Source organism: Musca autumnalis, unplaced genomic scaffold (assembly GCF_047663935.1).
Source record: "Musca autumnalis isolate F117 unplaced genomic scaffold, ASM4766393v1 scaffold_2, whole genome shotgun sequence".
Lineage (NCBI taxonomy): Eukaryota > Metazoa > Arthropoda > Insecta > Diptera > Muscidae > Musca > Musca autumnalis.
Window position 1 is genome coordinate 16716991 of NW_027411755.1, and position 17127 is coordinate 16734117.

Below are 17127 nucleotides of genomic sequence, written 5' to 3' on the forward strand. Positions count from 1 at the left end.
TAAAGAATTTTTCAAGCCTCCTTTATTAAGGCAAGGCGTGGAATTTTTAAAGAATTTTTCAAGCCTCCTTTATTAAGGCATGGCAAGGAATTTTTAACGAATTTTCAAGCCTCCTTTATTAAGGCAAGGCGTGGCATTTTTAAAGAATTTTTCAAGCCTCCTTTATTAAGGCAAGGCGTGGAATTTTTAAAGAATTTTTCAAGCCTCCTTTATTAAGGAAAGGCGTGGCATTTTTAAAGAATTTTTCAAGCCTCCTTTATTAAGGCAAGGCGTGGCATTTTTAAAGAATTTTTAAAGCCTCCTTTATTAAGTAAAGGCGTGGCATTTTTAAAGAATTTTTCAAGCCTCCTTTATTAAGGCAAGGCGTGGCATTTTTAAAGAATTTTTCAAGCCTCCTTTATTAAGGCAAGGCGTGGAATTTTTAAAGAATTTTTCAAGCCTCCTTTATTAAGGCATGGCAAGGAATTTTTAACGAATTTTCAAGCCTCCTTTATTAAGGCAAGGCGTGGCATTTTTAAAGAATTTTTCAAGCCTCCTTTATTAAGGCAAGGCGTGGAATTTTTAAAGAATTTTTCAAGCCTCCTTTATTAAGGAAAGGCGTGGCATTTTTAAAGAATTTTTCAAGCCTCCTTTATTAAGGCAAGGCGTGGCATTTTTAAAGAATTTTTAAAGCCTCCTTTATTAAGGCAAGGCGTGGCATTTTTAAAGAATTTTTCAAGCCTCCTTTATTAAGGCAAGGCGTGGCATTTTTAAAGAATTTTTCAAGCCTCCTTTATTAAGGCAAGGCGTGAAATTTTTAAACAATTATTATTAAACAAAATTTGTTAAGCCTCCTTTATTGACCCAAAGTGTGGAATTTTTAAACAATTTTTCAAGTCTCCTTTATTAAGAAAAGGTGTGGACGTTTTAAAGAATTTTTCAAGCCTCCTTTATTAAGGCAAGGCGTGAAATTTTTAAACAATTATTATTAAACAAAATTTGTTAAGCCTCCTTTATTGACCCAAAGTGTGGAATTTTTAAACAATTTTTCAAGTCTCCTTTATTAGGGCTAGGGGTGGAATTTTCAAAGAATTTTTCAAGCCTCCTTTATTAAGAAAAGGTGTGGACGTTTTAAAGAATTTTTCAAGCCTCCTTTATTAAGTCAAAGCGTGGAATCTTTTACAAATTTTCAAGTCTCCTTTATTAAGGCAAGGCGTGGAATTTTTAAAGAATTTTTCAATTGTATTTTTTTTAACTTCTTCTGATCGCTTCAATTCAATTGTAACGCCCAAAAGTCAACATTCTCGTTTTTGGGGTTAATTATCTAATTATTTATATTTGATCTCATGTACTATCTCTTATCTAATTAATTATCCGTACTTATTATTTACTGATTTTTATTGCCCAAAATATGAATTTGTTATGTTTCCCTATACTATTTTATGTTAAAAATGAATTAAATATTACTTTATAATTTAAATTAATCTTTTATTAACGGTCGAGCAGTCCACCTAGCGGGTAGAAGAATCATTAACCTAAATGTAGTAACAAGGAAACCCCAAGCGGCTAATAGTGGTACTACAGCGACAGTTCATCGTACCACTGACAACACAAATGCCGGTAAACACTGCTGTTGGGAGCAACGGAGTGCTGGATTGACAAGCCGAAATGGTATAAAAGGAGGTGTTGTTCACTCAATCGTGGCAGTCGTCTGTTGATGGCTGATGAGTGAAGGTCGATTGTGAAGAAGAAAAGGTGCGCAACTTCGGTTGGTCGGAGCCTTAGTAAGCTGAACAATTATCATTTACTCTTTGTGGTGACGCCTACTGACCGCAGGGCCAAGTGAGGGCTGTAGCAATACACCCTATTCTTCGGGCTGCGCTGACGCTTACTGACCGCAGAGCCAAGTGAGGGCTGTAGCAATACACCCTATTCTTCGGGCTGCGCCGACGCATACTGACCGCAGGGCCAAGTGAGGGCTGTAGCAATACACCCTATTCTTCGGGCTGCGCCGACGCATACTGACCGCAGGGCCAAGTGAGGGCTGTAGCAATACACCCTATTCTTCGGGCTGCTCTGACGCATACTGACCGCAGGGCCAAGTGAGGGCTGTAGCAATACACCCTATTCTTCGGGCTGCTCTGACGCATACTGACCGCAGGGCCAAGTGAGGGCTGTAGCAATACACCCTATTCTTCGGGCTGCGCTGACGCCTACTGACCGCAGGGCCAAGTGAGGGCTGTAGCTATACACCCTATTCTTCGGGCTGCGCTGACGCTTACTGACCGCAGGGCCAAGTGAGGGCTGTAGCAATACACCCTATTCTTCGGGCTGCGCCGACGCCTACTGACCGCAGGGCCAAGTGAGGGCTGTAGCAATACACCCTATTCTTCGGGCTGCGCTGACGCAACGACTGTCCCATACAAAGACTGGACGCGTCGTCATTCTTCGCTACGGGCCGCTATTGTGCCAAAGTCGCCCACATCGTACATCGCGCCTCTGCTGTGCCCAAAGCCGCTAACATAACGCATCGGGTCGCTGCCGTGCCGACTTATGTCATCGTTGTTTTCATCGAACCGCTGAATTGCCAAAACTGTTACTATCGTCGCTGCGCATTTACTCATCAAGCTGCTTCGGTGCCAACGTCGCTGTCAACATAACTCGCCGAAATCCGACTATAGCTGCATCCAACTACTATCTCAACAACATATCCCGTTGCTGTATCGTCATTGCCTCATATCATCGATTAAATGTTTGTGTGTTATTGTTGTCGTGCAAGCAAAGTGTTAAGTGTAGTGTTTTAAGTAAATAAAGACATTTATAACGTTTGATTAAGAAAATTAACTGAGTGTTTCTCTCCCTTACGTCCAATATAAAAATAAATTCTTGTGACGACCCTGGCACCCGCTGAACCTACCCCAGCTTCAAAGTGATAAAACACGTCGTCACAATGGCGCCCGAGCAGGGACAGTAAAGGGAGAGATAAAAATATTAAATAGAAGGAAAAATTCCAATAAAAAAAAATAATAATAATAATGAAAATAGATAACTACAATCAAAATAAATGAAAAAAAGGAATATGAGCCGAATGTGAACATTAAGTGAAAAACTCTATGTAAAACGACAACATAAAACAGACACTGAAGAAATATAAACCTTGTTATTAATACATAGTGAAGTGAAAAAAAAAAATATTAACCATGCAAAAAGAGAACTCATCGCTAAAAGTGTCCTGGGCCTATGCGCTGAAACAAGAAGATTTAGTCGCTTATTTATCCGAATTTAAACTCGATACTACCGGAAAGGTGGAGGAATTGCGGAAGAGATGGGCAAAATTTCTGCCCGGCGAACACGAGGATAATGTCTACACAAGACTCTTGGAATTACAAAGTAGGCATGAATGTGGCAGTCCTAAAATTACACCAAACCAGTTACCCCTTATCTCCGTAACACCTGATGTAAGAACAATAGGGCTATCACCTATCAAACCGGAGAACATTTTGCCACACTTGTCGTCAAAGCCGGTTAATGCTGATACGGCACACATCGTCAACGGTATACAAGGGGAGAACCACACAACCAAATTATCACCTGTAAGACGTAGGAGTACGGTACCAGAGTCAACCAATAACTCAAACCGGTACTTGCATCTAATTCTAGAGCAAATTCATAAATGGAACGTGACATTTGACACCGGGAAGGATCCCATAGGATTTGTAGAACGGGTAGAGGAATTGGCCAATATATACTGTGTGGAGTTGAATCAGTTAACCAAAGTAATGCCAGAATTGTTGCGAGGTAAATCGTTAATCTGGTTAAGAAATAATAATGGGCACTGGTCTACATGGCGGGAATTCAAAAAGGATTTCCTAAATTTCTTCCTCCCGCCAAGATACTTCGAGAAATTAGAAGATGAGATTCGGAAAAGAACACAACGACACAGAGAGCCTTTTAAAGAATATGTGCTGGCTATACAGAACCTCATGCAACACATCGACATGACTGAGGAACAACAATTGGAGCGTATTTTTAGAAATTCGCAATCCGAATACCAGTGGTATATTCGGCGAAAAGACTTCACCACGCTACCAGAATTAATCACGTTGGCCGATGAATTGGAAAGCATCCCGAATCATGTACGTCCCGAGCCTCAGCGTTATCAACCACAACCGAATCGACAAGCAGATAACCACAGAAGAAACCTTTACAGAACTGACCAAGCGGACCAGTGGAAAAGAAGAAACCCAGAAATCCCCGCTCCGCAACAAGAGGAACCACTCGCTAAGAAGAACGATAATAAAGGAACAGCATTCGTATGTGAAGAATATCGTCTTACGGCCACAGTGTTAATAGAGGGACGATTAGTTACAGCCACCGTCGACACGGGAGCTACCAGCTGTTTCATCAAGAAGGAATTTGCGGAGACTCTTAGGAAAAATTTAACATATACACGACAACAATCCAATGTCACCCTAGCAGACGGCACGACGGTAAACATCACAAAATCTACGTCACTTAATGTCACCTTTGGAAACCAAACGTCTAATTGCCCGTTCTTCATCATGCCGCAGTTCAAGGAACACATAATATTAGGATTGGAGTTCCTAAAGCTATTCCCTACCACTATTCAGTGTGCAGGACTAAAAGTCACTCTACGGAAGCCAACTATTCCGACCGAGCGCTGTACTATGGTTCTTGGGAATGATGATACGCCTAGAGAGGTAAGCATGTCCGAATCGGTCGTAGAAAAAGTCATAGCAGCAACAAATGTGTTGAATGATCATCTAACGGTGCCACAGAGAGATATTATAAACAACTTTTTATCACGAGAATTGCCTTTGTTTCAACAATTAAAAGGACTCTCAACGATAGCTGAACATAAAATACGTATGACAGATGATCGGCCCATCAAGCTAAGGTATGCTCCTAGAAACCCTGCTATGCAAGCCGTTATTGATACCGAAGTGAACAAACTCATAGAACGTGGGTGTATTGAGCCATCAAAAAGCCCGTATAGCTTCCCGATTACATTAGTCAGGAAGAAGAATGGAGACTGGAGAACTTGTATGGATTTTCGCCAACTGAACAAAAGATCCGTTCCAGATGCCTATCCTTTACCACGAATAGACACTATTTTAAATCGACTTCGGGACGCCAAATATGTCAGCAGTCTCGATTTAAAAGACGGCTACTGGCAAATTCCGATGGAAAAAGACAGTCGGAAGTATACCGCATTTGCCGTAGCTGGAAGAGGATTATATCAGTGGAAAGTAATGCCATTCGGGTTGCATTCTGCCCCGGCAACATTTCAAAGAGCACTAGATAGTGTAATTGGACCTGAAATGGATCCTCATGCTTTCGCATATCTTGACGATATAATCGTAATTGGCAGAACGTTTGAAGAGCACATAGACAACCTGCGGAAAGTCTTCCGAAGACTTCGAGCGGCCAACTTGAAAATCAATATAGAGAAATGTGAATTCTTCCGAACCGAAACCAAGTATCTAGGCCACGTCGTAAGCAGCGATGGTATAAAAACCGATCCCGCAAAGGTTGCTGCCATTGCTGAAATGAAGGCTCCAACATCGGTGAAGGAAGTACGACGTTTTCTCGGTGTAGCGTCGTGGTACCGTCGGTTCGTACCCCAGTTTGCCACAATATCTCAGCCACTAACCAGTATGTTGAAGAAAGGAAAACACTGGAAATGGGGACCAGACCAAGAAGCAGCATTCGCATTACTCAAAACTAAATTAACAGAGGCTCCGGTGCTCGCATGCCCAGATTTTACGAAAACATTTTCACTACAGACAGACGCCAGTGATTACGGTCTTGGGGCAGTGCTGACACAGGAATTTGATGGAGAGGAACGAGTAATAGCCTATGCCAGCCGACATCTAAATAAGGCCGAAAGAAACTACTCGGCCACAGAAAAAGAGTGCTTGGCTATTATTTGGGGCATTCGCCAGATGAGGCCGTATATAGAGGGCTATCAATTCATCGTGATCACGGACCACTTAGCATTAAAGTGGCTCAATTCCATTGAAAGCCCCACCGGCCGACTTGCTCGTTGGGCCCTTGAATTGCAGCAGTTCCGCTTTACTGTCAAGTACCGCAGAGGAAAACAGAATGTAGTCGCAGATGCACTCTCTAGGCAGCCGCGGGAAATATTAGGTCTAGCCACGGTAGAAGACGACAGCTGTTCATGCCATTGGATCGAGAAACTTCGAGCAGCCATTACTAAGAATCCAAAGAAATACCCAGACTACACCATAATTGGGGGTCATGTCTATCGTCACCTACCTAAGCAAGTCAACGACGAGGACTGCACGCCGTGGAAATTATGCGTGCCCACCGCCTCAAGAACACAGGTGCTCCAAGAAAATCACGATAGTGTCACAGGAGGTCATATGGGTATTCGGAAAACCAGCAACAAAGTGGCGAACCGGTACTACTGGCCGGGAATGTTCCAGGACATTAAGCGTTATGTACACCGCTGTGAGTCTTGCCAAAGATACAAGGTTAGCCAGCAGAAACCCGCCGGGGAAATGTTGACGAGAATACCGGAGGAACCGTGGGCCACTATATGTGCCGACTTCGTAGGGCCACTTCCGCGGACGAAGCACGGGAACACCATGCTTCTTGTCATTGTGGACAGGTTCTCGAAATGGACAGAACTAATCCCACTAAGGAAAGCGACATCGGAAGGTTTAATAAAAGGGTGCCGTGAGAGAATAATTTCGAGATATGGAGTACCAAAGATGATAATAACCGATAACGGAGCACAATTCACCAGCAGACAATTTGGAAACTTTCTCACAGATATGGGTGTAAGACACCAGCTTACCGCCCCTTACACGCCACAGGAGAATCCTACTGAAAGGACAAATCGGACGGTGAAAACCATGATAGCTCAGGTGTCACGACAGCAACACAATAAGTGGGATGATAAGCTGCCAGAGATTATGCTAGCTATAAATACCAGCGCATCGGAGTCCACCGGATACTCTCCGGCATACTTAACACAGGGTCGAGAACCGAGGTTACCACAGGCCCTATATGACCAGGTCACCACAGGCACCGGCGCAAGAGTAGTGTTACCTGAGGATCGTGCCCGGGAGTTAAAAGAAATCTTTACGATCGTACGAAGGAATTTGGCAAAAGCGTCCCAAAAACAACAACGTCAGTATAACCTAAGACGACGAGCCTGGAAACCCCAAATTGGGGAGAAAGTGTTGGTTCGGCTTCATCCCCAATCGAAAGCCATCGAAAGCTTCGCAGCTAAATTAGCTCCAAAATACGGCGGGCCGTATATAATTCACACCTATAAATCACCTGTCATCGCAGTCGTTAAGGGAAAGGACAAAGAGACGAGAGTGGCACACTTGAGCGACATGAAGCCCTATTTCGATGAACATTGTGACAAATAATGTAGAAATATTCCGTAGATGTGTAGCAACAGTAGTTCGTGTACATTTTAATCCAGAAAATTGAATTATTAATAACTGTACCTCCTTCTCTTTCTTTATAGACTGAAAATTGAATCAATACAATTAAATCGCTATATAAGCAACAATCGCTAACGTAGAAAGAGTAGTAGCATAAGTAACCTTGCACGGCAACAATGGAACCAGACAGCCCCAACACTCAAAAATTTAAAAATGCTAAGAAGAAGTTTAGAGCCCATTGGGAAAAAGTCGAGGCACAAAGGCGTCGGACGATATGGCTAGATGAGGGCCCCAGTACCAGCCAAGCGTCAAGAGGAAAGACATTTCGTAAGCCAACTCCCAAAACACCACATCAAAAGGCCGTATCACCCTCCCAACATATATTTTACCGCATGGAACATACACAGCAAAATGAAATGACTGATGAACCTGCTGAAAAAGACCAGAACGAAAGTTGCAGTTACGCGAGAGAATCCCGCTCTCAAAACCACGAAACTCAAGCCAACATGGATGTCCCTCGCACACCTACTTACACCAAAGATGCGGAGTCCCCACGGAGTAACCAACAAGCCTCTGTAGTCGGAACACCAGCTAACTCAGTGTGCTCAGAAATACCCATTACCCCGGGTAAAGGGTGGTATCATGACTCTGACGATGAATCCACAATCGCTCGTACAATAACGGAAGAATCAGAGACAGAAACACTCGGCGAAATGGATGAAGGGGCAGATCAGTCGCTGTACAGTTATTTGGAAAGGTCAGTTACACGCCGAACGCCGTCGCCAGAGAGTAGTTCTGCGGAGGAGTCAGAAGACGAAGATGACTATGTACCCACACCACCCAGGAGACATGGCTTGGCTTTAGTACGACAACAGGATCGCGAATACCCCTATCTCGGCTATCGCTGTATTGAGAGAACAGTTACTGTCCGACTTCTAGTGCCAGATAGCGGTGGCGATACGGTATATGCTATTGATAACACAGCAAGTGAGGCCCCACTAGACATGACGGGCAACCAGGTACCTGTAGCCGAGGAGGGTACCATAAAGCTAAAACCCGATGGGGGGACTTGTGCTAACCAGGGTCAAGAGGACAGTGTTGCTATGAGAGAGGGGATGACCTCATGCATGGAAGCGGTAAAACCGGCGGTGCAAAGTTTCGTCGAACCCCCGACCAAAGAAGAGATACCAGTACCATCAGTTCCGATCCCTCAGATAGAGGAGGACTCACGCTCCTCACAAAGTAGTTTCGAGACAGTCACAGCAGAACCGAGTGTCGAATGGTGGGAACATTGGGACACAGTAGTGGGTGATTCATCACCACCTCCTCGCCGCATACCCGTCGATGACAGCATGCTACGAGACAGATCCTTCGGAGGGCCAACCACAACAAGTGAGGACTCTTATTGGTCTAACCCGGGGCCAAAATCGGAGGATACTGGCAGGAGAATTCAAAGTAGCTCATCCTCTTCTAGCACATCTTCAGAGTCATCTACTGACAGTTCGACATCAACCAGTAGTTCATCATCATCATCAACCAATTCCTCAGTGCCCCCAAAGAAAGCATGTAACAGCCAAAAATACCTCGATGAAATATTCACTCCAACTGATGCACCCACACACTCTCCGAGCCCGACGAATACCCAAATGCCTAAAAACCCAACAGGGGTAATACCTCCCAAGAGCGACCAAGACCCGTATTCCGAGGTGGCGGAATATCCAGCAGCTCTCCTCGCCCGCATAAATAAGATAAAAGATACCAGTAAGAAGGGTTACAAGGTGAAGCGTATGATTAAATTCGAGGGCCGGGATTACCGACTCGTGATAACAGCTGATGGAGTGGTTAAAGTGTCCCTCCGAACCTCTGCAGCTACCGCCAACAGGTCTTAGAATTCGACATATCCGATGCCGAACGAAGTACATATGTTGAAGGAAGAAAATATCAAGAACAATCCACCGGGCTTCCCTGCGATTAACAACTAACCGCAGCAAGAATGCAAAACACGGGGGAAAAATTGAAAAAAATCAGAGGAAAAAAAGGAGGTCATGTAACGCCCAAAAGTCAACATTCTCGTTTTTGGGGTTAATTATCTAATTATTTATATTTGATCTCATGTACTATCTCTTATCTAATTAATTATCCGTACTTATTATTTACTGATTTTTATTGCCCAAAATATGAATTTGTTATGTTTCCCTATACTATTTTATGTTAAAAATGAATTAAATATTACTTTATAATTTAAATTAATCTTTTATTAACGGTCGAGCAGTCCACCTAGCGGGTAGAAGAATCATTAACCTAAATGTAGTAACAAGGAAACCCCAAGCGGCTAATAGTGGTACTACAGCGACAGTTCATCGTACCACTGACAACACAAATGCCGGTAAACACTGCTGTTGGGAGCAACGGAGTGCTGGATTGACAAGCCGAAATGGTATAAAAGGAGGTGTTGTTCACTCAATCGTGGCAGTCGTCTGTTGATGGCTGATGAGTGAAGGTCGATTGTGAAGAAGAAAAGGTGCGCAACTTCGGTTGGTCGGAGCCTTAGTAAGCTGAACAATTATCATTTACTCTTTGTGGTGACGCCTACTGACCGCAGGGCCAAGTGAGGGCTGTAGCAATACACCCTATTCTTCGGGCTGCGCTGACGCTTACTGACCGCAGAGCCAAGTGAGGGCTGTAGCAATACACCCTATTCTTCGGGCTGCGCCGACGCATACTGACCGCAGGGCCAAGTGAGGGCTGTAGCAATACACCCTATTCTTCGGGCTGCGCCGACGCATACTGACCGCAGGGCCAAGTGAGGGCTGTAGCAATACACCCTATTCTTCGGGCTGCTCTGACGCATACTGACCGCAGGGCCAAGTGAGGGCTGTAGCAATACACCCTATTCTTCGGGCTGCTCTGACGCATACTGACCGCAGGGCCAAGTGAGGGCTGTAGCAATACACCCTATTCTTCGGGCTGCGCTGACGCCTACTGACCGCAGGGCCAAGTGAGGGCTGTAGCTATACACCCTATTCTTCGGGCTGCGCTGACGCTTACTGACCGCAGGGCCAAGTGAGGGCTGTAGCAATACACCCTATTCTTCGGGCTGCGCCGACGCCTACTGACCGCAGGGCCAAGTGAGGGCTGTAGCAATACACCCTATTCTTCGGGCTGCGCTGACGCAACGACTGTCCCATACAAAGACTGGACGCGTCGTCATTCTTCGCTACGGGCCGCTATTGTGCCAAAGTCGCCCACATCGTACATCGCGCCTCTGCTGTGCCCAAAGCCGCTAACATAACGCATCGGGTCGCTGCCGTGCCGACTTATGTCATCGTTGTTTTCATCGAACCGCTGAATTGCCAAAACTGTTACTATCGTCGCTGCGCATTTACTCATCAAGCTGCTTCGGTGCCAACGTCGCTGTCAACATAACTCGCCGAAATCCGACTATAGCTGCATCCAACTACTATCTCAACAACATATCCCGTTGCTGTATCGTCATTGCCTCATATCATCGATTAAATGTTTGTGTGTTATTGTTGTCGTGCAAGCAAAGTGTTAAGTGTAGTGTTTTAAGTAAATAAAGACATTTATAACGTTTGATTAAGAAAATTAACTGAGTGTTTCTCTCCCTTACGTCCAATATAAAAATAAATTCTTGTGACGACCCTGGCACCCGCTGAACCTACCCCAGCTTCAAAGTGATAAAACACGTCGTCACACAATTACACATCATTTTTAATGCAGACTCCATGCTAGAAATATTTTATTTTCAAAGCAATCACCTACTCCACTCCCTACCCCTTTCCCAAAGAAGTTCAGAAGTTGGACGACAAAACAACACCAACAAAGGAAATCACATACATTCATAGACTTTCCGTTACGACAACTCCGCCATCACTAGACAAACTCCATACTGCACTTAGGTTCTTGTTCTTCCGATTCATTGTGGTTTCTTTGACTTGTTTGATTTTAAATGTTGGTGTTGGGTTGTGCAGGCATCTAATGATTTCTCCTATTCATCCCTCCGAACTCAACCTCCATAAAGGTCAATTCACTGTAATACATTTTGCTTTTGTTCCCTAGACTTGTTGTTGTTCTATTGCTCTTCATTCTTTTGTTGTTGGCTGACTGTTTTGTTACTAACTTCTGGTCTTTAGTTCTTTGTGGTGTCGTCATTATTTGTGGGAGGAGGAGCAGGAGGAAGAAAATACCCAGCACTTTTACTTCAAGTCTAAGCAAGTGTTCATCGGAGCGTTTCATTTTGTGGGTGATACTTTTAACATGTCCATATGCGACAGTGTATATGTGTGCGAATGTATGTCTGGAGCTTTGACTTATGATTGCGAACCTATTAGGGGTATGCGAGTCTAGACATTGTTTTTGGTTAAGTGAGTGTATACCACCACCACTGCCATTATTCCCTTCCCATAGACCTTCTTTAAGGTTAAGTTTTACTGTTTTCCCTCTGCAGCCACCCATCACGTCTAGCTTTACATGTAAAAGGACACATTAGTGTCGACAATGTTTGGCCACCCTACACCACACCGATTCTGTTGCCAACATGACTTTGTTGGCACAACTCACACTTGCCAACATATCACTTTTGTGACTTTTGTCACTCACTCACTTTTGGTGGGTGTTTTCTGTGTTGTTTTGTTTTAACATCTCTATGAAGTTTTTGTTTTGCTGTGGCGCCTTTTTCTTCTTTTGTTCGAAATTTTATGGAAGTACACACATTGTTCGGAAACATTGTCGGGTGCTACTCCTCATGTTGTTGGCCCTGATGACAACAACGCTTGTAATGGCAACAAACAAAAAAAGGATTCTAAAGGGGGAGAAATGTTGCAGAAAGTAATACAGTGGGGTCAAAAATTTATTTGAGAGGGGAAAAGAGTTCATTTTAAACAGGACTTGTATTATTGGAAGACCTTTAGGAGCTATTATATCTAAAGAAGTCCCATTGTAGGTCTTCAAACCATAAAATGACCTTAGAAATTCTTCCATTTTAGAAAAGCCTTGGTAGTTATTTTATCTATGGAAGACCACTTAGAGGTATTATATCCATATAAGACCTTAGGGAGGTATTCTATCTATAATATACTTTTGTGAGGTTTTGAATCTTCAGAAGAGGGCCGTTTACATACATAAGGTACCTGGGGTAGATGTCCCTAACTTGTCTCTTGAACCCACAGTATCTAAAAACGTTTCCTTCCCATATGACTTTGACAGGATTACAATAGAATGTTTTTTGCTATTGTTGCTTTTGTACTCACACTCACTGCTGAGTACGTTATTGTGCTACACCAAAGATTTCCTTTTCACCACACATTTTCCCGTCATTCAAATGTGTGTGGCTTTACCCACACACTTACATGGATCTTGATTTGTCCATTGGGACGAATGTACCCACAAAGCCTTTGGAATTTTTCTATAGACAGGTGGGGTTGTTATTCTCTCTCTGTTTCGTTTGAAGATGACCATGTCATTGTCGATACCTTGCTAGGCTTGTTGCCTCCATTAAACGGTAATGGTCTGTAAACTTGTAAAGATCATTACTCACAAAGAGGTTTTTAAGAATTTGTGGACTTTGATGAAGATGATGATGTGGTTACTATTGTTGCCGATGATGCCATTGTTGTTATTGCTTGTAATAGTTTCTGTTTTCCCATTTAGCTTTTCATCCTCTTCCGACCTGTAATCAACTATTAACATGTTTGTGATGTGTTTTGCATTTGTTTTTCTTCTGGATTTGAAAAGATTTCAATTAAGTTAACACAACAACAATTGCCAAGAAAAAACTCATGAAATTGTTTGAGGAAATTTCGACAGAAAGGACGAAGAAATTTTCATTAAGATGTACGTGCGTTAAATAGTGTAGCTGTATGTGTTTTAAAAAAAAAAAATATTTAAAAGAATATTTAAAAATATAAAAAACGCCTTGCCTTAATAAAGGAGGCTTGAAAAATTCTTTAAAAATTCCACGCCTTGCCTTAATAAAGGAGGCTTGAAAAATTCTTTAAAAATTCCACGCCTTGCCTTAATAAAGGAGGCTTGAAAAATTCTTTAAAAATTCCACGCCTTGCCTTAATAAAGGAGGCTTGAAAAATTCTTTAAAAATTCCACGCCTTGCCTTAATAAAGGAGGCTTGAAAAATTCTTTAAAAATTCCATGCCTTGCCTTAATAAAGGAGGCTTGAAAATTCCTTAAAAATTCCACGCCTTGCCTTAATAAAGGAGGCTTGAAAAATTCTTTAAAAATTCCACGCCTTGCCTTAATAAAGGAGGCTTGAAAAATTCTTTAAAAATTCCACGCCTTGCCTTAATAAAGGAGGCTTGAAACATTCTTTAAAAATTCCACGCCTTGCCTTAATAAAGGAGGCTTGAAAAATTCTTTAAAAATTCCACGCCTTGCCTTAATAAAGGAGGCTTGAAAAATTCTTTAAAAATTCCACGCCTTGCCTTAATAAAGGAGGCTTGAAAAATTCTTTAAAAATTCCACGCCTTGCCTTAATAAAGGAGGCTTGAAAAATTCCTTAAAAATTCCACGCCTTGCCTTAATAAAGGAGGCTTGAAAAATTCTTTAAAAATTCCACGCCTTGCCTTAATAAAGGAGGCTTGAAAAATTCTTTAAAAATTCCACGCCTTGCCTTAATAAAGGAGGCTTGAAAAATTCTTTAAAAATTCCACGCCTTGCCTTAATAAAGGAGGCTTGAAAAATTCTTTAAAAATTCCACGCCTTGCCTTAATAAAGGAGGCTTGAAAAATTCTTTAAAAATTCCACGCCTTGCCTTAATAAAGGAGGCTTGAAAAATTCTTTAAAAATTCCACGCCTTGCCTTAATAAAGGAGGCTTGAAAAATTCTTCAAAAATTCCACGCCTTGCCTTAATAAAGGAGGCTTAAAAAATTCGTTAAAAATTCCAAGCCTTGCCTTAATAAAGGAGGCTTGACAAATTGCTTTAAAGCCCCCCGTTTTATCAGTTTCATAAAATTCCGAAAAATTCCTTCTTTACAATTTTCAATCTTAAAATTCTAATATCTTCCAAATTCTTTCATTACCCTTTTAAATCTCCCTAAATTTTATTCTATTCCATTTGTTGATTATTAAATTGGTTATATCCTCCGATTATCCTATTGACCTAAAGCAAAATTCGATAAATTCAATAAATTGGTATTCAATTTTCTCTCATCAAAAAAGGGAGCATCCCAACACCTAATAACCCACAAAATGCCATTCACATCAAACAAAAGCAGCAGCAACAACAACGAAAATACACAAAATGAAAATTCTTTCCAAAACACGAAGGCTCTTTTCACTTTCGTCAATTTCTCACGTCCTTTAGATAATCAGAAAACAGAATAAAAATGAACGAATGAAAAAAAACAATTTTCAATTTCCTGCACACAGCATTTTTGCATGTTTATTTTACGTACGAAGAGAATAACAAATATTGACAACAACAAAAAAAATCATAGACATTGTTGGTTTTTTGGGAAAACTTTTTTCGTTGTAAAAACCAACTTTTTAATAGTAAAAGAGCAAGTCCATTGTCAATCTGATGATGGTGATGGTTTTGGTAAGAGACACATACACACACACACAAAACGGAAAACATATATTTTTGGCCTGTCACCTACCACTCCTTTTCTCGTCTCTCGTTTCCTCACCAAAATCCGAAACTTCAATCAACATCACCTGGCAGCACCAGCACCTCAATGAACTATGTTTGTGGAAAATCTAAGGCAAACAAAAAACCTCTGCACCACACCTTATCTTTGGTAAAAAGATCAAACATTCTTGTCGTTATTGTTGTTGTTGGCAACAACAAAAATGTGTCAGAGAGAAAATTCTGTTGGAAATGTTGTTTTTCACCTTGAAGTGAAAGTTTGTTTTTTTTTTCGGAAATGACAAAGGTGATGTTCTCTCCAATGATGAACAGCATCCAAAAAATAGTTACTGAATCTGTTAAAGACTGTGTCAGGATGTATGTGTCATGTGTCACTTCAACTTAAATGCACAGATTTGGGTAAATATTGCATTTTTTACATTGTAGTTCTCAGAGGTAGTTTTAGGTAGTGCTGGGAAACTGACAGGCGACTATTAGAAATAACAGGAATAACATAAAAATACCGAAAATCAGGAGGTACCGTTCTACCGGAACTACATTAAAACGTGGGCCTATACTGGCAATTTTTTGGATAAACGTTTTGCAGTCCCAAGGAAGATCAAATACTACATTTCAGACTTCTCGGTCGGATATTGTGGCCTCATCCTTCAAAATACCGAAAATCGGAAGGTACAGTTATATGGACGCCATACTAACACGTGGGCCGATATAACCCATTTTCAATAATATGCATCCTAGGAGTAATTGAAACTTCTGTACCAAAATATAAATCTCAATCTAAAGTATTGGGAGATGTATCCTTACTTCAAACGATCGACGGAAGGACATGGTTACCTCGACTTAGAATTTTATGCTGATCAAGAAAATAAATACCTGATATGCTCTCCCGCGAATATTTCCTTGTGTTACAAACGGAATGACAAATATAATTACACCCTTCATATTTTGATGAGGGGTATAATAGGGACGGACAGACCATGAAGGAAATAACAATTTCAAGGATACGGTAGCTATTTATAACAACCCATGTATTCATGTTTTAGAGTATTTGTCCTTGTGTTTTAGTCCCTAATCCTGAAATATCCTAGTGAATCCATGTATTCTTAAAAAAACTCATTTGTAGCCGTAGTAAATTGGGCTGGTATTCATGCAGATCCTTAAGGAATTTTTGAGATCACTTCCAGTAGTTTCCCAACAGCGGAAGGCCAGCGACTTGAGAAATTATTTCCTACTTTTAATTTCGTCGTAAATAACTGTGAATTACGCAGCTTTCTTTGGAAAAGGGTCTTAAGAAGCACCCTGTCCTGGGCAAAGGGTATTAAGAAGCACCCTTTCCTTAGGAAAGGGTTTTAAGAAGCACCCTGTCCTGGGCAAAGGGTATTAAGAAGCACCCTGTCCTGGGCAAAGGGTATTAAGAAGCACCCTGTCCTGGGCAAAGGGTATTAAGAAGCACCCTGTCCTGGGCAAAGGGTATTAAGAAGCACCCTTTCCTTAGGAAAGGGTTTTAAGAAGCACCCTGTCCTGGGCAAAGGGTATTAAGAAGCACCCTGTCCTGGGCAAAGGGTATTAAGAAGCACCCTGTCCTGGGCAAAGGGTATTAAGAAGCACCCTGTCCTGGGCAAAGGGTATTAAGAAGCACCCTTTCCTTGGGAAAGGGTCTTAAGAAGCACCCTTTCCTTGGGAAAGGGTCTTAAGGAGCACCCTTTCCTTGGGAAAGGGTCTTAAGGAGCACCCTTTCCTTGGGAAAGGGTCTTAAGGAGCACCCTTTCCTTGGGAAAGGGTCTTAAGGAGCACCCTTTCCTTGGGAAAGGGTCTTAAGGAGCACCCTTTCCTTGGGAAAGGGTCTTAAGGAGCACCCTTTCCTTGGGAAAGGGTCTTAAGGAGCACCCTTTCCTTGGGAAAGGGTCTTAAGGAGCACCCTTTCCTTGGGAAAGGGTCTTAAGGAGCACCCTTTCCTTGGGAAAGGGTCTTAAGGAGCACCCTTTCCTTGGGAGAGGGTCTTAAGGAGCACCCTTTCCTTGGGAGAGGGTCTTAAGGAGCACCCTTTCCTTGGGAAAGGGTCTTAAGGAGCACCCTTTCCT

General features: G+C 42.2%; 1 protein-coding gene across 3 annotated transcripts; it reads left to right on the forward strand.

Annotated features, from left to right (window-relative positions):
- Positions 1 to 1361: 1361 nt before the first annotated feature.
- LOC141393768 (uncharacterized) lies at positions 1362 to 9670 on the forward strand. Of its 3 annotated transcripts, none has more exons than XM_073967219.1 (2): positions 1362 to 2731; positions 7508 to 9670. In XM_073967219.1, the coding sequence occupies exon 2, from the start codon at positions 7601 to 7603 to the stop codon at positions 9311 to 9313; it is 1713 nt and encodes a 570-aa protein (XP_073823320.1). In that variant the 5' UTR covers positions 1362 to 2731; positions 7508 to 7600; the 3' UTR covers positions 9314 to 9670. The 3 variants fall into 3 exon arrangements, with proteins under 3 accessions (XP_073823320.1, XP_073823322.1, XP_073823321.1); XM_073967221.1 differs by lacking the exon at positions 1362 to 2731 and adding an exon at positions 3298 to 3369; XM_073967220.1 differs by lacking the exon at positions 1362 to 2731 and adding an exon at positions 7340 to 7440.
- Positions 9671 to 17127: the final 7457 nt, after the last annotated feature.